The following is a 25853-nucleotide window of genomic DNA, read 5'->3' on the forward strand; positions in this document are numbered from 1 at the left end:
TTGGATCCCCTGGAACTGGAGTTATAGACGGCTGCCATGTGGGTGCTGGGAACTGAACCTGGATCCTCTGCAAGAGCAGCCAGCGCTCTTAACCTCTGAGCCAGCTCTCCAGCCCGTCTTCAGTTCTTGAACCCTGATTTCAACAGGTGCACATCCCATTGACAGTGTCTTTCTGTTAGGAGCACAAGTGGCCGTCACATTGCAGGCTTCGTCTTGCCTAATGGTCTATAGCATTTGACTACCGCCTTTCTGCAGAAATGCTTCCTTCTTTCCTCCTCTGCACCTTCCTCCTGCCTTGGGTGTGCCCTATCTCAGACTCCTCTTCTGGCAGCTCTTCAACCTCCCTCTCAATACTGGGGTGCATAGAGAGGAGGAGCTGAGCTCCTGGAGACATCATCCTCCACCCAGTCTCACAGCTTTAAGTGCTATATGTTGAGGCTTCAGGTTTCCCCCAGCCAGGGCCTCTCTCCCAGACTTCAGAGTCCTGCATCCAGTTCCCTCCCAGAACTTTAATAGATTGTTCAAACTTGATCCCACTCACCTACTTCATTCTTGGCTCTTTCCCTCCTTCCAGTGGCTCAGGTCCCCAATTGTGGGGTCATCCTGAAACCCTGCCTTTCTCTCACACCACATCTAGTCTGAAGGAATATCCCATGGCTCTGGATCCAGAATCCAAACTACATCTCATCTCTCCACTGCAATACCCTGGATCAGTGGATCCAGATCCCACAGATCAGCCAGCTTCCCTCAGTGTCTCTAACATTGCTATGCCCTGGGTCAATGGATCCAGATCCCACAGGGTCAGTGCGCTTCTCTCAATGCCCTTAACAGCCTGCACCTAACACTGTAACCAGAGGGATCCTGTAAGCATCTGTGCCTCATGCACAGACCATGAAAAATGGGTAAAACAATGAAGCTTGGGCTTTCCTGAAGCCTGCTATTTCGTTCTGATGTCTGCTGCCATGTGTCTGTGTAGTTTTATGATATTGAAGACTACAAAGTTGTCACTCATCAGTAAACATCACAAGGTTAAGAAAAAACACAAAAAGGAATGGGACATTTTATATTACTGTGGTGATGATTCCAGGTTCCCCATCTGATTTCCAGTAAGGGCCAAGGTCTTGCAGGTCCCACAGAATCTGGTCCCCTCCCCAGCCGCTGCTCCCTCTGCTCTGGCCCTTTTGGGATGTTCTTTTCCTACCTCCTGTGATTCACTGGAATCCACAGACTTTGCCTGAGTTGCAGGGCTCTTATTCCTGAACATCTCTTCTCACCCAGGCACAGTCCATCCCGCTATTACAAACTCTAGTCTTAGGGCTGGAGAGATGGGTCAGTGGTTAAGAGCACTGGCTACTCTTGCAGAGGACCCAGGTTGGATTCCCAGCATCCACATGACCACCAATGATGATCTGTAACTTCATTTCCAGGGGATATGACATCCTTTTCTAGTCACCACAGGCATTGCATGACATGGGTGCACTTACATACATACAAGCAAAATATTCATACACCTAAAAAAAAAAAAAAGCGTTGTAGCCTCTAGCTGGCAAGATAATTCAATGGGTAAAGGTACTTGCCTTCAAGCCTAATAATCTGAGTTCAATTCTTGGAATGCACATGGTGGAAGAAGAGAACTGACTCCCACAGGTTGTTCTCTGACCTCCACATGCACACCGTGGCCCTCCTACATTCTCCATTCCAAACAAACAAAACAAAATAAATGAATTTAAAGGCTGTAGCCTCTCTCTCCCTCCAAGCTCCTATTTCTTTTGTTTTGCTCAATTTCCCCACAGCACTATAGATTTCCCCTACTCTACATAACCTGCTTACTAATTATGTTAATGCTTAACTTCTTCCCTATTAGAACACAGGTACCCAAAAGGTAGGAATTTTTATCTGTCTTGCTTCCTGACTCTCAAGTATCCTGGACCTGGTAGAGACTGCAATCATCAAAGGTGCAGGAGAAGAAACCCAGGTCAGGATCTGACACATGCTTCCATGCTGGGAAAAGCTGCGACCGGAGCCAGTGTTATCTCAGGAATAACAACACATCTCCCATTTGCATAGGACTTTGCTGTTGACCAAGCACTCACACACATGGCCTGCCTGGTCCTCACAGACACCTCAGGCGCCTGCCTATGAGGAGTCCCAGTCTAAAGATAAGGAGAATGGTGTTCTCAGAAACTCCATGACTTGCCAGAAGCTACTGCCCTCTTACAGGCTGGAGCTGGGGCTGCCAGTCTCCTGACCTCAAGATCCTTGGGTTTCCCCTTTCACCCTAAGTTGTCTCCCCAGCACCTCCTTGTGGAAGGTGTACCTGTTCAGAAGTCAGAGCTACACTCACTGGAGCTTTCTATCTTCCCACACATCCTCCTTAAAGAAGTCAAGGGGCTGGAGAAATGGCTCAGTGGGTTAAAATGTTTGCTGTGCAAGTACCAAGACTTGAGTTCAGATCCTTGTAGTACATGCATAAAAAGCCAGGTGTGGCAGTGTACATCTTTAATCCCATCACTCAGGAGGCAGAGGCAGGTGGACTTTTATGAGTTCAAAGCCAGCATGGTCTGTATAGTGAGTTCCAGGCCATCCAGGGTTACACAGTGAGACTGTCTAAAACAAAAAAGCTGGGCATGGCAGAGCACATCCGTAACCCCAGCATAGGGGGAGCAGAGACACAGAATCCTTGATTTTGCTGGCCAGCCAGCCTAGCCCATTGAGGAGCTCCAGGTTCATTGAGAGATTCTGTCCCAAAAATAGGGTGGAGAGGGGCTGGAAGATGGCTCATCGGTTAAGAACACTGGCTGTTCTTGCAGAAGACACGGGTTCGAATCCCAGCACCCACATGGCAGCTAACCAGTATCCGTAACTCCAGTTCCAGGGGATCCAACAGCCTCTTCTGTCCTCCCCGGGCATTGCACGACATGGGTGCACTTACCTACATGCAGGCAATACACACATACACATACAATAAAAATAATAAATAAAAATATTTTTTAAAATAGGGTGGAGAGCGATAGAGGAGGCACCTGACATCAAGCTCTGGCTGCCAAGCACGCACGCACAGACTGAGTGTACTCACCTGGACACACAGAATGTACACACACACACACACACACACACACACACACACACACACGGAGAAAGACAGACAGATGAAGACAGAGAGAGAGAGAGAGAAACAGAGATAGAGACTCATGCAAACACCACACACACGCACGCACACACACACACACACGGAGAGAGAAAGACAGACAGATGAAGACAGAGACAGAGACAGAGAGAGAGACAGAGATAGAGACTCATGCAAACACCACACACACGCACACACACACACTTATTAAAGAAGAAAGTCAAGATTCCTGGATAACTGTGCATTTAGACTGATTTACCTTGAATTATCTCTTAAACGCCCTCCCCCAACTCAAGCAGATTGTTTAAAAAATTGGGACTATAAGTCGTCAAAGAGTTACCACCAAGTTGTCTAAAATAAATTTCAATGTATTTATGGTAGTTTCCCAAGCTCCTGGGTAAAAATTCTGGTTAAATTTGGAATAAGTCCCTTGCTAAAGTGACTCTTCTGGGGTTATGGATAAACACATACATGTGCATTTGTGTAATATGTGGAAATATGTTCATGGATCATCAGGGTAATACACCTCCCTGCCCTTCTGAAGTTTATGGTCTCTGGGACACACCACCTTGCTCTGCCTTCCTGGCACCACTGGGTTGTCATAGGTTTGGAGAACTCAGAGGACCCACCCTGACCCTCAAGAAGTGATATGGAGGGGGTGGAGGAGTGGCTCAGCAGTTAAGAGCACTGACTGCTCTTGCAAAGGACCTAGGTTCAGTTCTCAGTACCTACATGGTGGTGAACAACTGTCTGTAACTCCAGTTCCAGGGGATCTGACACCCTCTTCTGGCCTCTGCAGGCACTGCATGCATAGGTGTATTTAACATACATCCAGGCAAAACACTCATATACACATAAAACTAAAAATAAAACTAAAAACTAAAACTAAAAATTTTTTTGGTCTTTTTGAGACAGGGTCTCCCTATGTAGACCAGGCTGGCCTTGAAGTCACAGAGATCTGCCTGCCTCTGCTTCCCAAGTACTGGGATTAAAGACATGCACCATCATGCCCGGCTAAAACTAAAAATTTTTACAAAGTGAAGTGAATAGCAAGAGACTGTTTATGTGGAACAGGCCAAGGAGGATCTCTCTCTCTCTCTCTCTCTCTCTCTCTCTCTCTCTCTCTCTCTCCTCTCTCTCCTCATCCCCCTCCCTCCTCCCCCATATGCATTCATGTGTTATGCATAGATAGTAGTAGCTAGATAGTAAATCCCAGGTCTGTGGCCATCTCCCGAGACCTGGGATTATAATTGGTGCTGTGATGCTCAGTTTTTTTGTTTTTTTTTTTTAAACATAGGCACCAGGAATCAAACTCAGGTCCTCCACGCTTGTGCAGTAAGCACTTTACCAACTGTGGTGATTTGAATGACTGTCCCCCATAGGCTCCAAGTGTTTGGACACTTGGTGTCCAGTTCATGGCGCTGTTTGGGGAGGATCATAGAACCTTTAGGAGGTGTGGCCATCTTGGAGGACGCATATCACGGAAGGCGGGCTTTCAGAGTTCTTAAGCCTTGCCAGATCTATAGCTTTGCTCTGTTTGCTGTGCCTCTTTGAAGATGTTAGTGCTCAGCTTTCTGCTCTGGCTACCTCCTACTGCAATGCCTCCCCAACACTGTGGACTCTGCCTCCAGAACTCTAAGCCAAATAAACTCTTCCTTCTGTAAATGGCCTTGGTCATGCTGTTTTATCATAGCAACAGGAAATAACTAATACACCAATAGCTATCTCTCTAGTTCCCCAGATTTCTTGGTACATGGGATTGAAAATCGATGGAGTTGAGAGGTGCTAAGGATCCCATGGAAGGAACCCATGGTCAAAGCTGGGTTCCCCATCTCCCTGTGTCCCTAACTAGCACAGCCTGTGAGTTAGCAGACTACATTACTCCTAGTGTCAAAGGCTTTGATGGTAGCCAAGAAGCCTCCCAAGTGGGCAGGCAGGCAGGGTAGGGCACAGGCTAGGGCTGTCCTCAGAGCCTCGACCTGCTTGGTGAACTGCCCCTGGCTTCTGCAAACCTTTGTAATGAAGGCTAACTGCTACTCTCCTCTGGTTCCCTCCCTATGGGACTAGGGGCAGGGGCTTGCAGGCCTTACTCCCTGAACTGGCTCTTACTGGCAACTGTGACCTGGTAATCAGTCTGTCTTGGGTCAGGCCTTCGAGAACCTGGTCTCACTGCCCTGTTCTTCCCTGTCCTCCTCTAAGGTCCTAACCCGCTGCCCTGGGTGGAATCTCTGCAGGCAGCACAGTGTGATGCTGAGCACAGGCTATAGAATGCAGCTTCTTTGGTGCCACCAGAACCTGCGGCAGGTTGCCAAGCATGGCTTCTACTACTGAGCAACATTCCCAGCTCCAGGGTGACTTGGTGGTGGTGCTCATGTGCATTCTAGGGTGTTAGAAGTAGCCCTGGCCTCTGGCATCTTCTACAAGACCCCTTCCCCAGGGTGACCATCAAAACAGCCAGACAATGCCCCATCTCTGGAAGGAGGAACAGTCCCAGGGTGAGAACCTCAGCACTAGAGTCAGGTGTCTTAGTTCTTCCACCCCTCTAAGCCTCATTTGCTCTAGCTGCAAACAGGAAATCCTGTCTTGGCTCACAGTAGCTGTGAGGCTATAGGGAGGTTGAGTAGCTTAACCAATACACAGCTGCTCTATCAGTCCCCAATGCCAGTATCTACAGGCCTGGCTGATCCTGCTGCCCATGACCCCCAGTGTGGGAAAAGAGGCCCTCAGAGCCCTTCAGCAGCTGGGGAGGGGAGGAGAGTGTCTCCCAATTGGCTGATTCCTCCAATGGGCGGGGCCTGACATGAGCAGGAAGTAGGAAGGGAAGCCTGGCGCCATCTGGAGATGGAAGCCAGGAGCCACCAGTAGAGCGTGATGGTGTAGGAAACTTGCAGCCAGCACAGGAACTCAAAGACAGAATGGACTGACTCCCTGTGGACCTGGGGCGAGATCGCTGGCCCTGGAGGTGTGAGTGAATGCCAGCAGGACTATGGGCATGGCACAGTCTGATAAGGCGGGCTCTGAGTGGCGGTGGCACGGGACTAGGCACTGGGTACTCAATTCCTTCATAAGTTAATAAACTCACATAAAATATATTATATGGTTTGTCTGATCATAAACAGGAGATCCAGAGAGAATTTGGGCCACAGAATTGGCGTAGTCGGCAGGATATGACAAAACTGAGAATGAGTTTTAGTAGAGCGCTCATGGTGGCGCTGATGTGGTTTTCGCAATGGATTACTAAAAAGAGGATAGCCACGCAGAAGCGGGGGCCACAGCTATGTTGTAAATGTGAGAATATGATGTGGGTATGTGAAGATTTGTTAAAAGTTACCCAAAAGTTAGATCTTTTATCTGCTCTGGACCCAAAGGGAGCTCCCAGAAAAACAGAGCAGCCACTTTGTATGATAAAAGATGTGCCCCGGGCGGGAAAGCTGAAAAGGCGACCCAGGTGCAGAGCTGGAGACAGGAAAGGCAGGACACTTTGACTTGTGTAAAGTCCAAGGACTCAGAGGAAAAGACAGGTAACAGTAAAAAGGAAAAAAAAGTTGACTGTACTATAGCTAGGAAATATTCCGTGCTGGAAGTGTTAAAGCTAGGAAAAACACAAGCAAGCAAGCAGAGAGCCCCTGGCCTCGTGGCTTGTGAGAGTATGGGATATGGGAGCAAATGACGTCAGTCTAAGTCCTTCAGAAGCTTCACAGCTGAGTTATATAACCACCCATCTGTCCTTACAATATAGGCTGTTCAACCTAGGCCAATGCAGGGGGAGCAGTCCTTAATGGGATGGCTAGTTGAAGGCATTAAAGATACATGGTTGTCACCAACGGAGACTAACATGATTAGCAAGGACTAGGTATGAGAAAAGCAATATATGATGTCCAGTTCACTGGGCCAAATGAGACTGTGTTCACCAGAGATATGAAAGAAAGCTTAATTCAACTGGAACTTCAAGAATGGTATGGGGCTTTAATGGCTTTACTAAGCCTTTTGATGGGACAGGATCTTTGTAAAGTGAGAGAGGCTTTGGCAAATCTAAATGATTCTGACCATCATGTAAAATGTGTCTGTGAAATAACAGAACACCCTATAAAAGAAATAAAAAAGACCAGACAGAGGAAATGGTCCACTTGGGTTACTCAAAGACAGATGTGGCAAGACTTATGTCAAGCCCAAATCCCCAGAGAAAAAATTGATAGAAAACCAAATTTGGCACTAAGGTATTTCTGGAAGGCTTTAAAACCAGGAGAACAGTTTACAAAGGACATTTGAAGGATAACAACTGTACAAGGGGTGATTAAGAATCCCCAAGGATTAAATAAGATGCATTTCTCTTCTGATAAAGGCTATACTAGGGGTGGAAGCAGGTTTTCCCACCAAGTTCTCCCCCAGCAACCTGGTACGGTCAATGGGAAGATGACAGATGTGGCTACAGTCAGGAGGCAGACCCAGAGCCTGTCTGACTCAGGGAACCAACAAGTGCAGCGGGGACAGGAGAAGCCCCCTGCCTCCTTAGCCCAGTGCAGAGTCAGGCTACTGGAGCCAACGCCTGTAAGTGTATCAAGAATAAGAGAATCAAAAGGGGTAACTAAAACTCGTAATGAGCTAACCAAATTAATGCCTCATACCCATGCTATGGTACCTAACAAGGATCTATGGAGAAAAGTTAATAAGAATGGACAAAACCTTTCCATGTTTTATGAGACCTTGTCTATGAGTGATTTAATATATAATGTTAATGTTCCTTTGAATGTTTTACAGATGTGAAACCCATTTGAAAGATACCTGAAGAAGCAAATGTCAGCTATAGACAACTGTTAAGAAAATCTACAGTACCAGGGGTAAGTTGCCCCACTATGAGCTGTTGGCCATAAAGAGACCCTTGAGGTCCTCCAATTCACCAAGGCTATTTCCATTAAGGTCAGTTTACACTAGAAAGGTCAGTAAGGCCATGTTGCTGAGGACACTGCATGTTGTGAGTACGGGAGAAGAAGAGATGGAACTGAGACCAAGCCAAAAAAAACTCTGTGCCACTAGATAGATGATGTTCATATTGCCAAAAGGCTCTATACAGATGGTTGGGGAAGAAAGGATCCCCTATAAGTCTACTCAACAATGGACCCTGTGTGCTGCACACTACAGACATGCCAAGCAATACCTGCAAGTGCAATAATGGCTCAACCACCTATGTACAACTGACAAATTTCTAATTGGATAAGGCCCGCTCCTAGGGGTGGAACACACATCTGGTGCTGTAGACCAGGCCAACGCCTTTTGTCGAGAAAGGCCCTAGTGGAGAAGCCATCATAAGTATATTGTTTAATGAGTATAGTACACCTACTGGGATATCGTCTAAGCATTTGTATTTACATTCATGTTTGTTTAAATGTGTCTACTTCCTTCCATTTGTCTTTATAGTAGGAAAAAACACCACTGAGATAGATCAATGGACACGGCCTAAAGATGACTAATGGGGAAGCCCAAGAAGCCACTATCTCGCCATGATACAAGAGAGATCACCCTACATCTATCATCCCCTCCAAGGCTCAGGGACTTTAGCAGAGGATTGGCGGAAAGATTATAAGAGTGGAGGAAAGGGTGGAGTGTCTCCCGATTGGCTGGTTCCTCCAATGGGTGGGGCTGACACGAGTGGCAAGTAGGAAGGAGAGCTGGGAGCCATCTTGTGATGGAAGCCAGGAGCTGCCGGTAGAGCGTGATGGTGTAGGAAACTCGCAGCCAGTGCAGCAACTCAAAGACAGAATGGACTGACACCCTGTGGACCTGGGGCAAGATCGCTGGCCCCGGAGGTGTGAGCGAATGCAGGGCTATGGATGTGGCACAGTCTGATAAGGCGGGCTCTGAGTGGCAGTGGCGCAGGGCTAGGCACTGGTACTCAATTCCTTCGTAAGTTAATAAACTCACATAAAATATATTATATGGTTTGTCTGATCGTAAATAGGAGACCCAGAGAGAATTTGGGCCACAGTGGGATACACAAATGTTCAGGAAGGAGGATGTGAGGGTCCAGAGCCCCTAGAAACAAGGTAGACTATTACTCAGAGTGACTAATTACAATGGGCTCTGGGATCCCCTGGGGTTTGAACTCTTCCCAAGCCCTGCAGAGAACAGTCTAGAGCTGTGTCAAGATGTGGGTGAGTCACAACATGGGAAGCCTGTGGCCTGCCACTTGAGAGGGGGCTGTGGGGAAGGAGAGGAGCACCGAGGAGCCACACATCCATGGACACAAACCTCAGGTGATTTCCCAAGGCCAATTGTGGGGCCTCCCAGAGCTGAGCTGGGGAGTGGGCAGAGGTATCTGGAGGAAGGTGGGACCTGTGGCCTGTCTGTGCCTCTGTTCTGCACAATGAATCCCAAGAGACATACAGACTCCAGCCCCCTCAGGGCCTGGTGGTCCTTGAGCAGATGGGAGGCGGGTGGAGTGTCAGGCACTTGTGCACACTTGCACAGGGAACAGGGATCTGGAGTCCAGCTGGGTGAGGCACAGAACTTATCTCAGGGTAGAGTAACTTGAGCAGAGCCTGGATCCAGATGTGGATAAAGGCCCAAGTGGGTAAAGTGAACATGGGTGATAGAGAGTGCCATGGGTCTGGGGACATCGGGAGAGGCACCCTTCTTCTGGGAGAGACACTCTGAGACCCAGGCTTTATCTTGGTGAGGGTCTTACAAATGGTGGGATGGGAAGGGAGGTGTCCAGAGAGCCTGGTCAAGGCTAAACTAGTAAGTGCAGTGGGCATGTAGCATTTGCTGAGCATTGGGCACCATGTGTCCAAAGCCTTGAATAGGCACAACCCTGTCAACACTCCCACACCATACCAGGAAGGTAGATCATTAATTTGCCTTATAGGTGAAGAAACTGAGGCAGGCTCAGGGGATGAAATGACTAGTCCAAGACTGCACAGCTAGTTGGGGATGGAGCCTGCCTCCAGTCTGTTTATGCCTCAGGTAGCCCAGGCTGGCCTCAAAGTAAAAATGACTTTGAACTTCTGATCTTCCTGCCTCCATGTCATGATTATAGGTATATAATACCTATTTTATTACAGGTGTATATACTATACTATTTTATGTAGTGCTGAGGGTTGAACCCAGCACTTTGCTCCTGCTAGGCAGGTACTCTACCAACTAAGCTATAGGCCCCCTCTGCCTCCAGTCTGTACTGAAGCCTTAGGCTATAGGCAGATGTAGTAGGGGTGTGGTGGTGGGGTGAAGATGTTCCAGACACTCTTGCTTGTTATATTTATTTTCAATTAAAAAACAAACTCAGGGGGTTGAAGAGATGGTTCAGTGGTTAAGAGCACAGGCTGCTCCTGCAGAGCACCTGGGTTCGATTCTCAGCACCCACATGGCAGCTAATAACTGTCTTAACTCCAGTTCCAGGGGATCTGACACCCTCTTCTGACCTCCACAGGCATTGCACGACACAGGTGCACTTACATATATGCAAGCAATACACTCATACACATAAAATAAAAATAATAAATAAAATATTTTTAAAAAAACAAACTTGGGGCTGGATGTGGTGGCACATGCCTTTAATCCCAGCTCTTGGGAGGCAGAAGCAGGTGAATCTCTGTGAGTTCAAGGCCAGCCTGGTCTACATAGTGAGTTCCCGGACAGCTGGGGCTCAAAGGAGACCCTATCTCAAACAGACCAAAAAAAAACCAAAAAAAAAAAAAAAAAATCCCAATCCCCCCCGCCACCAAACTTGGGTTATAGAGGTAGGAAATTAGGAACAGCTTCCGTGTTTGGGCTACACAAGACCCTTTCTGAAAATTAAGTAAAATAAAATAAAATAGGGTAAGATATAAACCAAGGGAAGGGTCTGAGGGTCAAACCAAGGTTGGGGATATAACAGCAATTCAAAAGCCAGGGACAAGAGATGTCTCCATATCTACACAGGCCCCCCCACCTCTGCTGCCAGGGGCAAACATTCCACACACGGCTCTGAAGCCCTGTGTCTGCTCCCCAAGTTCTATGTGTGGGAAAGTCCTTGTCTCCTCCCTGTTCAGCTACATCACCAAGCTGCAAGCTGGCCAGTTCTCTCAGCCTAGCAGCAGAGTCTAGAATTTTCCATGTTTTTCTGTTGTTATTAATGTCCTCTTATCCCTGGCTTTCATACCTACTACCAGCTAAGGTCAGAGATACCAGCTGAGGTCAGGGGTACCAGCTAGGGGCCCCACCTCTTCCTGATCCCCCAAGCCCACTTGCATCTCTGCCTGCCACTACCTGGACCATCCCTCCCTTGGACCTATCTCTTTTTTCTATCTTTCTCCAACTTGTTTGCCACACCATGACCAGAATGATCTTTTCAGAAACATGATTAGGAATACAGTACATCCTTTGTAAGAACTGATAGTGCTTTCTGCCACACTGATAGAATCCAAATTCCTTGCCAGGGCCCACAGGGCCGAAGTCAGCCTCTCCTTTGACCTAGCATGATCAATTCTTTGGGACTGAAGATCACGTTCCTGAAGACAGAATTTAGTCCTTAAATAGAGAGGCACCGATGGCAGCTCCCACCTGGGGGCACTGCCCCAGAATGACAGTGGCTTTGAGTACAAGGTAGGGCAGAATGGAGCACCTGTGCAGCCTGTTCCAGAACACAGGGTGTGTGAGGGTAAAAGGATCTGTGACGAACTCCCAGAAGAACCCACAGCCTGAGTCAGCAACAGTGGGAGTTTCTGAGGCACAAAGAAGTAGCCCTTGGTGGGCCACCTCCCCTCCTGCACCCTGTTCCCCAACAAGGAGGTGGAATGGGCAAATAGTGGCAAGCACAGAGCTGCACCTACACTTCTGCTGGACGCTGGGCTGGAGGCTCACCAGACACAGCAGCACCAAATGCTGGGTAGACAGGAGGCACATAAGGCTCTACACATTCCTACATGAGAGGCCTGAAGCCGGGAAAGCAGCCAGGGTCCCAGCGTCCAGTGGCCCAGGCATCCATGGGATCAGCGACAGCAGGATGTTTACTTGTCCCTTGAGGCCTTGGTTCCTAGAGATTTGAGCCCCAAGGTTCCAGCCACCTCAAGCTCTGCTATCTTCCTAAAGATCTATCTGCAAACACTAAAGGCAGCTATCAGTTTCCTTGAGTGCGTTGACTTGTGGCCCCCTAATTCCAGACCCCTTCCAAGTATATCAGAATGTGACCTTAAGAAAGGATTCTTAGGGAGTAGTCATGTCAAAATGGGGTCACAGGTTGCCCCTGAGCCACTATGACCAGTGTGCTATAGAAAAGGGAAATGGGCTCAGGTAGCGCATACAGAGGACCAACCCCATGAAGAGGAGGCACAGGGAAAAGCAGCCTGGGGCAGTGTCCACTGTAAGCTGCCAGTCTGAGAGGCTGTGGCACCCTAACTCACCTCGTACTGTCTATTCCTGTAGCAGACTCATGAGACCTTCTTGTCAGTCTATTTGGCACCCTGGCCTTGCACCTCTGCATGGCCGCTGTTCTTCTGAAGCCATTGAATATGAGGCCTCAGACACATGCGCTCTATTAGCACATCCGTTGGCAGTACCTCAGCATGAGGGAAATCTGAGTGTCATACAAAAATCCTGAGTCACACAAATCTCTCTGAACCTCATTTTCTCCACCTTGAAAATGGGTATCCCAGCCATAGCCTTGCCTGGGTCGGTGTAAACAGAAGAGTTACAAGATGCCATGAGAACATCGTCTTTAAGTCACAGACCGTCACAGCTGCAGCTCACCGCTCTTGGTATGCGTACTCCCTGTGCCTTGAAACCTCATGTTCTTTCTCGTCCCACTGTGCCTAAACACACTCCCACCCCGTGCTTGCAAAGCTGCCCGTGGGACTCATACAGATAACTTCAGTTATTCCTGTCAATATTATCTTAGAAGAATTAGCTCATCCTTCCCATTGGTTGAGAGATTTTGGATATCAGTTCTGGTATCCAACAGTCACCATCCTCCCCAGCTGTGTGTCATTCATAAGTCTGGGGAATATGACCATCCATCTTTGTCCAAATCATTCTTGAATATATTGAAAAAGGATAGACAGCTGGACAAAGCCTCTTTCCAGACTGACTCATTGGGGTTCACTTCAATTCTTTTAAAGATACATACATGTACTTTTCACTTTGTAGTCCAACTCTTGATCCTCCCGCTTCAGCCTCTCAAGATGGTATTGTAGGTGCGTGTCACCATGCCTGTCTCATTTTTAATTCTCAGCAAATATACTCCATTATAGTACCATCCAGTGTCATGCCAGACTCCTGCCTCAGCCCTGGTAGGACTGCTTCTCCAATGTAACCAGCAAAGGACACATGGTATGCTCACTGTCCCTATTCCTTGCCAAGAGCCAACGGTTACATAGCCATGAGCACACCACCTCACCCATCCAGCTCTCCTTATGCCTCATACCGTAACTACACTGGGAGATGCTTTTCCTCCAAATGGACATGTACATCTGGTTGGAGTTTAACTTCTGAGACAGCTCAAGATGCTTTATGTAATGTGCTTCTCTGACACCTCTAGGAACTGAAGAAATAGATATTACTAGATCCTTTTGTCATTGTTTTGAGAAGGGGGTTAGCCAAGACTGGCCTGGAACTCATTATGTAGACCAGATGACCTCAAATGTGCAGTGATCCTCCTGTTTCTGCTGTGATTATAGGTCTGTACCACTACATCCAACATCTAGCTACTAAGAATTCATTCTCTCTCTCTCTCTCTCTCTCCCCCCCCCATAGGGGTTAAATGAAGGGCTTGGCACATGTTAGGGAACACTCTACCACAGAGTACTATCCTTAGCCCTCTATTTATTTTCTATAGTGAAACAAGATTTCATTAAGTTATCTAGGCTAGCCTTGAACTCACTCTGTACCCTAGGCAGGTCTTGAACTTTCTTTCCATCCTCCTGCCTCAGCCTCCTTAGTAGCTGGGATTTTAGGTTTGTGCCACCACATCTGGCTTCTAGATCCATTTTATTTCTAAAAATTATTTATTTTTTGTGTGTATATGTGTATGTGAGCATGTGTCATGGGTGGGGAAGTTGTGTGCACAGGGTGTGCCTGTTTCATGATGTGGAGGTCAGAGAACAACTTGCAGGAATCGGTTCTCTCCTTCTACCAGCAAGTGCCTTTACCCACTGAGCCATCTTGCCAGTCCTAGATCCATTTTATAGACAAGAACATAAGGCTCTACTGTTTGATCCAGAGCCAGACAACAAGTTCTGTCCAAAGTGAGACTCAGTTGGCTCAGTGGGTAAGAGCACTTGTTGCTCTTGTGAAGGACCAGGGTTTGGTTTTTGGTTCCCAGCACCCACATGGCAGCTCCAGTTCTAGGGGATGTAATGCCCTCTTCGGGCCTCTGTAGGCACTGCCTGCACATGGTACACTTACATACATGCAGGTAAAACCACCCAATACACATAAAAGGGTTGGAGAGATGGCTCAGTGGTTAAGAGCACTGGTTGCTCTTGTAGAAGACCCAGGTTTGGTTCCAAGCACCCACATGGTGCCTAACAACTGTTTGTAACTCCAGTTTCAGGGGATCTGATGCTCTCTTCTGACCTCTGCAGGCATTGTACAACATAGGTGTACGTACATGCATGCAGGCAATACACTCATACAGATAAAAAATAAATAAAATATTTAAAAATCTTAATAAAAGAGTGAAGCTTAAGCTCTGATCTTCTGATCCTAAGGTTAAAACTCTTTTTGGATCATGATCTCACTGGTCAGCCTTGGTGTCCCAAATCACCTCGGTATCACCGCTCTGGGTATAACATGCAGACAGGAGGAGGGGGGGACTTCTACATCAGTTCCTAGTTTCTCCTGTTAGCAGCATATCACTGAAGGCTAATGAGCAATACCTCTCAAAATGGGATCCCTGACCTGTTCCTGGGGGGAGGGTCCTTGACCTTTGGATTGGACTTTACATTTTGCTCACTGACAAAGACCACCCAAAGGGTCAGCAACCATTAATATAAAGTTTCCAAGGTTGGAGACACTGGTGCCCGGCGACCTTGAGTTCTCAGTCAGGAATGCTGACTTGGATTCTGGACTGACAGACAGAAGAGATGACAAGTGGCAAGGGGAGAGGGCTCAGTGTTGCTCTGGCTGCACTATGTCCTTTTTAAAAGGTTTATTTATTTACTTATTTATTTATTATGTGTACATTTATGCATATGTCTGTGTGACTGTACGTGCTTGTGTACAAGTGTCCCCCCGTCACTCTCTGCCTATTCCTTTGAGGCAGGACCTCTCACTGAACCTGGGGCATCCATTTACTTAGGTAAGCTGGAAGCCAGCAAGCCTCATCCAGCCTCTTCTCTCCTCTCCTCTCATAGCTAGGGTTACAGACACTCATGAGATACCTGGCTTGTTATCTGGGTGCTGGGATCTGAACTCCAGTTCTCATGATTGAACAGCAAAGACTCTTAACTGTTGAGCCATCTCTGCAGCCCCCATACTGTGCCTTAAATACTTTACTTAGATGCCAACCTTCAAATTTTGGAGATTTCATGGAAAAAGTTCGATCTCTAGAGTTTCTTTGAAATTTGGTGATCTGGTAACCCAAGCCCATCATGCACTTGGAAGCAATCAGATGGAGCTGAGGAGGGGCTGGTCCTTTTCAAGGAACATATTCTCAATTCCCCCTTATTCCTGTTTCTTCCTTATTTTAGGAGTTGCAAACCAAATGCCTCTAGGAGCCCAGCAACGAATATAGGAGAGTGGTTTGGTCTTTGTGTGAGATGATAAATAGCCTTTGACCTTGAGCCTCAGGGCTGGGGGTAAAAGAAGAAGGGCTGGGATGAAGGGGGGCTGGACAAAGGGTGGCTGTTTGCCCTTGTGAGGGCAGGGTTGGGCACAGCATGCCTCTGAGGGCCGGATGTGGTAGAGACACCCCAGTTGGGACTCTTGCCCAGGCCACTGGGAAGGTTCTCTGAGCCTCAGTTTAAACGCCTTAAAAGTGATGGGGATTCTAAACCACACTGACCACATAGTGTTGAAGATCAATTAAACCAGTGAACATTTTGAAACTGGCAAGAAACTCTAATGAAACACCAGCTGGTATTGTTCTGCCCACCTGCTAGGCTGCTGAGGAAACAGGCCAGGACTGGGGGTCTCAACAGCTCACCGGAGGGGCTACTTATTTTTGGTTTTTTTTTTTTTTTTGGTCTTTTTGAGACAGGGTCTCCCCATAGCCCCAGCTGTCCTGGAATCACTGTGGAGACCAGGCTGGCCTTGAACTCATACAGATCTACCTGTCTCTGCCTCCCAAGTGCTGGGATTAAAGGCGTGCGCCACCACACCCAGCTTTTATTTTTGGTCTTTTTGAGACAGGGTCTCCCCGTAGCCCCAGCTGTCCTGGAATCACTGTGGAGACCAGGCTGGCCTCGAACTCATACAGATCTACCTGCTTCTGCACCCTGGGTGCTGGAACTAAAGGTGTGCAGCACCACGCCTGGCTTGGAGGTGCTACTTTTAAAAGTGCCTCAGGAGCCTGAATGTAGTTGGTAGAGTACTTGCTCAGCATGCACAAGGCTCCATGTTCAAACTCCAGCACTGCATAAATCCTTCCTTGGCTACATACTGAGTTAAAGCTAGTCAGAGGTACATGGAATCCCGCCTTTAGAAAAAAAAGTGTCTTTGGGGACTAGAGAGATGGCTCAGCAGTTAAGAACACTGGGTGCTCTTTCAGAGGACCCGGGTTCGAGTCCCAGCACTCACATGGCAGCTAACAACCATCTGTAACTCCAGTTCCAGGGGATCCAGCACCCTATTCTGGCTTCTGCAGTCTTTGCACAACATGGGTGCACTTACATACATGCAGGCAAAACACTCATACACATAAAAATAAATTAATTAATCTAATTAAATTAAAAATAAATGTCTCAGGGTTTCTGAACTAAGAGGCCTATTTAAAACGGGTGGTGGTAAAGGGGGGAAACTGAGGCAGAAGAAAAGCACAGTAATGCACCCTGTTAGGTGGAGGTGAGTGAGGTGAGGTGTGGAGTGGGTACCTGCAGACCTAAAGCTGGAACTCAGCTTCTCCTCCTTTGACAAACCCAGATCCATCTGGACAGACCTCCCTCTCCACCTATGGACCCTTCTCCAAACCCACCACCAGGGCCCTACTACTGGTGTAGCTGCTGAAACAGAGCAGATCTCTTCACGGTCCACCCATAGCCACCCCTGCAGGACAACAGGGCTCTCTCCTGGGCCCTGCTGGCTCATCTGTTCTTCCAACAATAAACTATTTGGGGAGTGGGGATGTTGTCCAGTACAACGTTTGCCTATAGTGTGGTTCTAAATTCCTAGCACCATAAAACTTTATGAAAAGAAAACTTTATGAAAGACAAGAAGGGGGACCTCCTCAGTAGGTGCTGCTGGCTGTAAAGATGACCTAAACTAAAATCTGTTCATGTGACAGTTTAGGGTACAGGAGAGAGAAAATGGACTCAAATGGTCAATGGTGTGACACAGGTATATGAACAGAAGCTGGGACCTGGAGCCAAGGGAGCAGGTGCTACAGGGCTGGCAGGTCACACCCGCCACTGCGTTCTAACCCAGATGGTTACCAGGGTGCTCTGAGCACTTTCTGCAGGACTTGGTTTCATGCTGGGTACCCTGCACTCACAGGCACTTGAGCTCTTACAGAAAGGCCTTGTATCCAATCTTATAGACAAGACACTTGTGTTTGTAAAACTAAGCGCTCTCTCTCTCTCTCTCTCTCTCTCTCTCTCTCTCATGTGTGTATATGTGTGTGTGTGTATGTGTGTGTTTTAACTTATTATGTAGTCCATGTTGACTTTGAACTCAAGGTAATCCTCCTGCCTCAGCTTCTCCAGTGCTGGGATTACAAACATAAGGGAGAGCCACCTTCTATCACAGGCCAGCCCAGCCCTCAGGGGAGGCTCCTGTAAAGGGGCAGGGCCAATTGTTCCTCAGAGGAGATGCAGAAAAAGTCTACTCTCTGCAACCCCTAAGACCAGAGTCAGAGGCAGGGAGACTCTCCATCCCCATAGCAACACCAGAAGATAGAATGAGTCTGATGGAGGAGAGCCATCCTGGTGGGGGAGTCGCAGAAGGGAGACCTGCATGGGGTGCAGGCAGGCAAGGCAGACTGCCTTGACGTCTCAGTGAAGACAGGGCGAGGCCAGCGGGACCCAGAGGGATCGCGGGTTCCTCTTAGAGTCTCGGCCTCTTTAGCCTCACCCCCTGCCCCCACTGTCTCACCCAACAGCTCTTCTTTCCAGAAATACTTTTCCTACTATGCAGAAAAGTACCCAAGTGCTGCCCGGATATGGAGCTGCATCCCCACCTTTCAGGTTTTCTTCTGAAGTAGGAATTCTGGGTGAGACCAGGGTAGTAGTGAAATGGGGGTTCGAGGGGAAAGTAAAGTGAGAAGAGGTAACAGTACAGTGCAGCCCATGCCCTTGAGGAACACTGCAATTACACATTTAAATTTTGGTAGGTGCATGAGACATAAGTGGAACTTCAGTTCTAGCAAGGATAGGAGAAAGCCTTCCTAGGGGTGACACTAAATTGAACACAATTCACCAGGGGAAGGGCACTGAGGCACAAGAGACAGTACCCATAGAGGCCCTAGGTGAGGGCGGCAGTTCCGAGCCTATGAGGAAAGGGAGTCAGAACACACCAGATGTATTTTACAAAGCCTGTTCTGTCTACTCTCACGCATCAGGTTGGACTGAGAGTTTCCCATCCAGTTGGCTATCTCAGGCTTAGAATGCAAAAGTGGCCTGGGCAAGGTGGATGACATGGAAATTAAGAAGTGACTAGATGGGGCTGGAGAGATGGCTCAGTGGTAAAAAGCACTTGCTCCTTTTGCAAAGGACTCAGGTTCAGTTCTCAGCACTCACGTGGTAGCTCACAACCTTGTGTTACTCTAGTTCTAGGAGACTTGTGGTACCAGACACACACATGGTGCACATACATGGTGTATACATGCAGGCAAAACAGTCGTATACATAAAATACAAATAAATCTTTTTTAAAAAGCAGTGAATGGAGGCTTGGGAAATGTAGCTCAGTTGGTAGAGTTCAGTCCCAGCACCAAATAAACCAGGCATAGTGATACACACCTATAATCTAAGGACTCAGGAGCTAGAGGCAGGAGGATCAGAACTTCAAGTCATCCTCAGCTACATGGCAAGTTTGAGGCCAGCCTGGGCTACATCAGGCCCTGTCCCAAGGATGAAAGAAAAAAGAAGTTGATGGAATGAGAGATCTAAGAGGAAATAAAAACCAATAAAAGGCTTGGTTATTGTCCCAGGGGAGAAATAAAGAAGGGGACTGTGACAAAGGTCACCCCCAGGTCTAGGCTTGAACACTGATATCACTGTCCAAGCCCTATGGCTGCCCCCCCCATCATGGTCGTGGGGATCCTGACCTCTTTGTGTGTTTACAAGGAAACTTCCACTCTTGTTCCCTAGGGTTAGCTCTGGGTTAATCCTTCGACCCCCCCTCTGTCCCTTCTTCCCTGTCTGACAGGGAGGGGTGGTCTAATGCTCATGGACATGACCCTCTTGGGGGGGGCAGGTGAAGTTAGGGTTACTTTCTCTGTGGTCAATCTTGCTCTTCTGAGGAGTCTGCAAGGGACAGGCCATCTGCTTCCATACCCATGCCCCAGGTATGTGAGCTCAGTCAGGGAGCCAGGTGGCCTTCCATACTCGGGCCTCACAGTCCAGCTCCTCCACTAATCCAGCTTCTCTTGGTTAATGTGTCCCTAGCCTTTCTGTCTGGCTCTCAGAGGGTCTAGGATTTAAAGGGAGGGACTGTGGCTTTCCCTCCTTATGCCTGAATTCACCTGCTAGATATGATGTTCCTTCTTTTTTCTCTTTCTTTAATTTTATTTATTGTTTTTATTTTATGCGTACGAGTGTATTGCCTGCATGTATGTAAGTGCACCCGTGTCATGCAGTGCCGCAGAGGTCAGAAGAGGGCTTCAGATTCCCCTGGAACTGGAGTTAGGGTCGATTCATAGCTATCATGTGGGTGCTGAGAATCGAACCTGGGTCCTCTGCAAGAGTAGTCAGTGCTCTTAACCGCTGAGCCATCTCTCCAGACCTTCTTTTTTCTCTTTTTAAAAAATATTTTAATTGAATTGTGATTTTCATACAATATCATTTGATGGATTTAGATCCCCTCCCCTCTCCACACCTCCCTTTCTATGAGGCTGTCAAGATACATACAAATCTGTATGGCTAGAAAATGTCGCACTTGGTCTACCCCTCAGCCCTAGGAAACCACTGGGACATTGTTAGGACATTGGTTGACTTTATCACACTCTGCCCCTTATATCATGGACAAGAGACAGAGCCAGGACATCACGATGGTTTGACTAGGCAGTTAGATTTTACCCTAAGGATGGGTGAGTAGAGAGACAGGGTTCTCTGGCCATGAGGATTGCTCTTTTCGTGCTGGCGTCACCGTTGCCACAGTGCCCTCCCCTCCCCTGCTTCCCTCAGTCTCAATCTTCCCTGCATCTGTGACTTTCCAAGGCCCCCAAGCACTTTCTGGAACAAGGTAGAATGGAAGGACATCTGCCTGCGGCACTTTCTCTCCGCTTCTCCGCCCTCCCTCAGAGCACACTGTTCCTCCCTCCAGGCCCCAGAACATTCCTTGGTCTAGAGAAATGGTTCACATGGGAGATGATCCAAGTTTGTAAATTCCAGTAAAGGCATGTGCAGGGACCATGCTCAGGAGGCACATTCTCAATTTCCCTGGAAATAAGTTTAGGTCACAGAGAAACTAGTTTCACAGCTTGGGAAGGAAGTCAATACAGCGTTTTACCCCAAACGATAGCAAAGCTCAGGTGAGCAGCAGCTCTCCCACCAGGGTTTCCACATCCCTCAACACCAAGGTATACTGGGAGACAATAGCCATGGTTCCCACAACATGTCCTTCAGCCAAGTGTCTACTAGCAAGCTGGGGCCCCAGGCTAGCCTGTGTTCGTTCCAAAAGTCTCGGATTCCAACCAAAGCTCAGGGCCCTCCACCACCCCCAGCAGCAAAGCCACCTCCCAGTGACGCCTCCAACTCATTACTTTTGCCACTTAACACTCACTAATACTTGCAATCACACATCGAGCCCTCAGGCCTGGCAGCCGCTGCACAGGGGTCCTGTCTAGACACATCGGAGCTTATGAGCATCCGAATGCCCCGCACACGTGCCCTGGCCAGCAAGAGCCTACCACCGCACCGAGTAAGGGCCAAATTCATGTTCATGTGACTCCCAAATCAAATACCAAACAATTCCCGTGCTTCACATTTCATCCCTCAGGGGTCTGGAGCTCCTGGCTCCCCTGGAATTACCTAGTGACCTCGGACCACTTTGGGACCTGGTATCACTGCCCACAATTCCAGTCTTCTCAAGCCCATCCCTCTGGGGAGATTTTGTCCTCGGGCAGTCACCTGAGGATGATGGGAGCCCTTGGGGGCTTAGGTCAGTGCACCCCAAATGAGTTGAACTTCATGAAGCTCACCACAGGGGAGGGGTGCTTCTGTGCACCCGCCAAGAACCTCAGCAGCCTTCCCACCATCTCCCACATTCAACCCAGCCTCCACCCTGATAACCTGGAACTTCAGGATGCTGAATCCGAGCCTGCTTCAGGATGAACACACCAAATCCAACTGATCACGCTTTTGCTTCAGGAATCTGCACTAAAAACATCCCCACAGACTGAGGAGGAGGTGCCCATGTCACCTGAGGTTCTGGTATGACTGTGAGGAAGGAGGCGGGAGCCCTGACTTTTGTGGGTGGTAGCCCGGGGCTTCCGGTGTGTGGTCGGGCATGTCCATATTATACTTGTTTTAAGGTAACAGGCACCAGAAAACCTGTTCGTAGCCTCTGTGTGGCTCTAATCTCTGGGCCAGGCTGGGTTTCTCCAGCAGCCAGATGTCTGTATCATTCTCCCTGAACCTGGGCCCAGTTGGAAGGGTGAGGGTGGCAGGGACAGCAGCCAGAAGGGGGCTTCCTCTGCCCCCTCTGACACAGGGAGGGCTTATTCTGTTGACCCATGCCCCACAGCACCAGACCTCCCTAAGCCCTGTCTTCCAAGAGCCCCTTCAAGCTGTACCTGTCCAGGGCTCTCCTGATGTCCCCTCCCTTAGAGCCTGAGGCCCACACCACCTGTGGCACTTCCAGCCCTTCCCTTCAGCATGGTTCTTGACACATGACTTTTCCATCCCAAGGCCTAGCACACCCCTCTGGACAAAAGGGATCTGGTGTGGGACTAGCTAAGCCACCCTTCTCTTCCCTGAAGAGGAGGCTCAGGAGGGCCTCCCTCTTGTGCAGCAGCCTGGGAATTTGCCCAAGTTTGAGTCCTGCAGGGTGGCAGAGCAGAGCTGCCACCACCCTTCCTCTGTGAGCAAACTCCTGCCTGAGGCCCTGAGGGCTTTGGGAGGTTTTCTCAGTCTGTCTGCTGGTTGCTGAGCCGAAGCTGTATCAAGGATCTCCAGATTCATTCTAGCACTAGGAAGCATGTGGAGGGGGCTGGCAGTATGTGTGTGAGTGAGGGGAGACACGCCACATGCCCAGGTATCTGTGGAAGAAATCTGATCCCTGGACCATTTTCACAGAAACCAATAACTTGGTTTCAAATGAGTTCTGAATAGCTTTGAGAGGCAGGACCTAGGGACCCCTATAGAGGTCAGGGGACACTCAGAGGTAGTGCAAGGATAGAAGAATGGGCATAAATGGCAGGTGTCATCTGCTGTGGGAAAGAGCCCCATGTAAGAAGGGATGCACAGAGGCACTGCATGGACACTTGGGGCCAGGGGTGGGGGGTTGGGGGAGGCAGACAGTCGGAAGGGCCAATGCACGACCAAGGCAGAGCTCTAGCTAGCAGGCTGTCAGGGAAGAAAGCACCTACCTGTACCACAGCGGATGGGTGCTGAAGGCCTGGAGTCATAGATGGCAGGGTCCTGCAACTGGGGAGTCATCCAGTGCCCCCTTGGTGCCCTGGCCCAGAGCCCGCCACACCTGCAGCACCAAGGGCCATGCTGAGGAGGATCTGAAAGGAGAGGGCAGTGGGAGGGCGGCCTGGCCCGAGCCCCTGGGGTGGGTTCCACAGGGCCTCCGAGGAAGGCTGGGATCCAGGCCTCCTTGCAAAGGAGGTCTGAAGATGGGAAGTTGTGCAGAAAGGGGCCAGCCCAGGCCAACCTGAGGCCAGGCTGCCCCAAGGAAGGGTATAGGTGGGTGCAGTGTGCACCCAGTGCAGGTGGACATGGGTCCAGGGAAGGGAATAGAAAATCAGGAGTTGAGACACCGTGCCCCCCCCTCCAGAATCCAGGCCCTAGCAGGGGAAGACAGGTCTTGGGGATGTACAACTAGGCGGGAGGAAAGAGCATGGCTTTGGAGACCTTCTGGCCAGGATGGCCGGGGCAATTCTGGGGGTAGGGGGAGCAGGTGGTCACCTGAACCCCATCAGTGGCTTGCTCCAGGCCCTCCTGTGGGCACTGCCTTTTGGGTTTACTCCAGGCCTGATAGCCTTTCCTTCCTGAGAAGGGCAGGGAGGCTTCAGGCTGGGGTCAGGAGAACACAGTGCCATAGTGGGGGGCAGGCTTGAGAGTGCTCCAGGGACACACAGAGCATATGGGTGGGGATATGTTGGCCAGCGGTAGACCTGGAGTAGGTTCCTGCTGAGGATGGTGAGGTGGGATATGGGCAGGTGACAGGAGAGGGTGTGAGGGAGGAAGCTGTGAGTAGGGTAAGGGTCAAGGGCCAGGGTTTGGGGAGGGTGGAGCCCTGCAGGCAGGTGAGGACAGAGGACCAACTTGAGTGGGAGAGGGCTGTCCAGGAAGGAGGGTGCCCAGTGGATCTGGGACAGTGCTAGGCAGCAGGAAGGAGGATGGTACTAGGTAGGGAAGGAGGGAGAGGATGCCAGACAGTGGGAGGGAAAGACTGCCAGGAGGAGCAGGTGGGGAAAGTGCTAGGCAGGAGGGAGGTGTCAGGCAGTGAGGAGGAGGGTGGTGCCAGACAGGGAAGGGAAGGTGCCAGGCAGCAGGGTGGCAGACAAGGGCAAGGAGTGGGGCTGCAGGTGGAGGAGTGTAGGAAGGTACCAGGTAGGGGTGGGAGGAGAGGAAACCAGGTAGGGATGAGGTACCAGAGGTGGGGCTGAGTGGCCAGAAGGGTTAGGAGAAAGAGGTACCAGGTTGGGAGGGTGCTAGGCAGGGGGATGAAGAGAGTCAGGAGGGTGGGGGACACCAGGAAAGGGGAAAGATGACGGCAAAGGAAAAAGGGCTGCCAGGTAGGGAGGAGGGGTGGGCCAGGTAAAGGGAAGATGCCAGGCAAGGGAAAGCAGGAAAATGCCAGGTGGGGGAGGAAAGGGGAGGAGGGATGCCAGCTAGAGGGAGGAGGGATACAAAGTGGAGGGAGGAGGGAAGCCAGCTAGAGGGAGGAGGGATACAAGGTAGAGGGAAGATGCCAGGGAGCAGGAGGAGGGATGCCAGGCAGAGGGAAGAGGGATGCCAGGCAAAGGGAGGAGGGATGCCACGGAGCAGGAGGAGGGATGCCAGGCAGAGGGAAGAGGGATGCCAGGCAGAGGGAAGAGGGATGCCAGGGAGGAGGAGGGATGCCAGGCAGAGGGAAGAGGGATGCCAGGCAGAGGGAGGAGGGATGCCACGGAGCAGGAGGAGGGATGAGAGGCAGAGGGAGGAGGGATGCCAGCAGAGGCGAGGCGGCACTGCCAGCAGGGAAGGCGGGGGCGCTGGCGCGGCGCGGCCGGGCGGCCTGTTCGACTAGAGCCCGTGGGGGCCGCGCTGCGCGGGTCTCTCACCTGCTCCCCCGGGACCCCGGCCTGGAGCGTGGCCGCCCGCCCTCCTGCTCCGCGCTGGGCTCAGCCTGGCGCCTGCGCCGCCGCAGCCTGGAGCGGGGGAGGCGCAGGGAGCGTCTACAAAGAGCTAGGAGCTTAATAATGAGTTAGGGATCGGAGCAGGAAGCGTCGCCCCATCCGTCAGTGTGTATGATCGCCAGCTCAGAGCCCCGTGGTGAACGTCAGCCTGTGCACAGAAATCTTTGAACATGCACCTGCGCGCGCTCCGTTCACACAGTCAGACCACCCTGTGGGACTGCTCACAGCTCCACACTAGCCGGCCATCCTACGGGCATAGATACACACAGGTGTGTGCAGACACACCAGAAGCATTGTATGTACTGCAGACGGAGGACTCCCCCCCACCCCATGCACACATTCTCATGCACGTGTGTGTGTGTGTGTGTGTGTGTGTGTGTGTGTGTGTGTATGACGTCCCTGCATCGTCAGAGGCAGGCTGTCACTAATGACACCAATCCTTGCTTTTATGCACTTGACACTTGGGTCCTTGTCCTGCTAAACCTTTCTAAGAGCACTTACACACTCGGAACCCAGTCGAGGTCTCTGGTGGATCTGCCTGGCTGTGGTCACCCCATGAGGTCTTTCCAGGGTCCCACTTCTGGCCATCAGACCCTACCTAGTAGAGTGCCTGGCACCCTGCAGGGCTCAACTCTGACTGCTGAACAAATGAATTCAGATTGCTGAGAAAGGCCTGAAGTATGCCTGGAGGGAGCCTGTGAGGAGAAACTGCAGATAGGAAACAAGAGCCTGCCACACACCTGGGGACAAGTGATGGCGGCCCCTCAGGAGGCAGCAGGCAGCAGAGAGCTGTGAGAGTCTGAAGTCAAGACTGTGCCCTGCTCCTTAGAGTCAGCTCTGTCCAGAGACCCGGCCACTACACTCACATGATGGG

The 25853-nt window shown here is 49.9% G+C and overlaps 1 protein-coding gene across 2 annotated transcripts in view; it reads right to left on the bottom strand.

Annotated features, from left to right (window-relative positions):
- The window catches only part of Smarcd3 (SWI/SNF related, matrix associated, actin dependent regulator of chromatin, subfamily d, member 3), a 41927-nt gene extending 16927 nt beyond the window's left edge, over window positions 1-25000 (bottom strand). For both annotated transcript variants that reach the window (XM_008847240.3, XM_008847239.3), the window contains exons 1-2: window positions 24905-25000; window positions 23000-23140 (exon numbers count right to left, since the gene is read on the bottom strand). In XM_008847240.3, coding sequence (XP_008845462.1) covers window positions 23000-23038 — 39 coding nt within the window. In that variant the 5' untranslated portion in view covers window positions 23039-23140; window positions 24905-25000. The remainder of the gene's footprint in view (window positions 1-22999; window positions 23141-24904) is intronic.
- Between the last annotated feature and the right edge of the window lie 853 nt (window positions 25001-25853).

Source organism: Nannospalax galili, unplaced genomic scaffold (assembly GCF_000622305.1).
Source record: "Nannospalax galili isolate Female #2095 unplaced genomic scaffold, S.galili_v1.0 scaffold302, whole genome shotgun sequence".
NCBI classification, from domain to species: Eukaryota; Metazoa; Chordata; class Mammalia; order Rodentia; family Spalacidae; genus Nannospalax; species Nannospalax galili.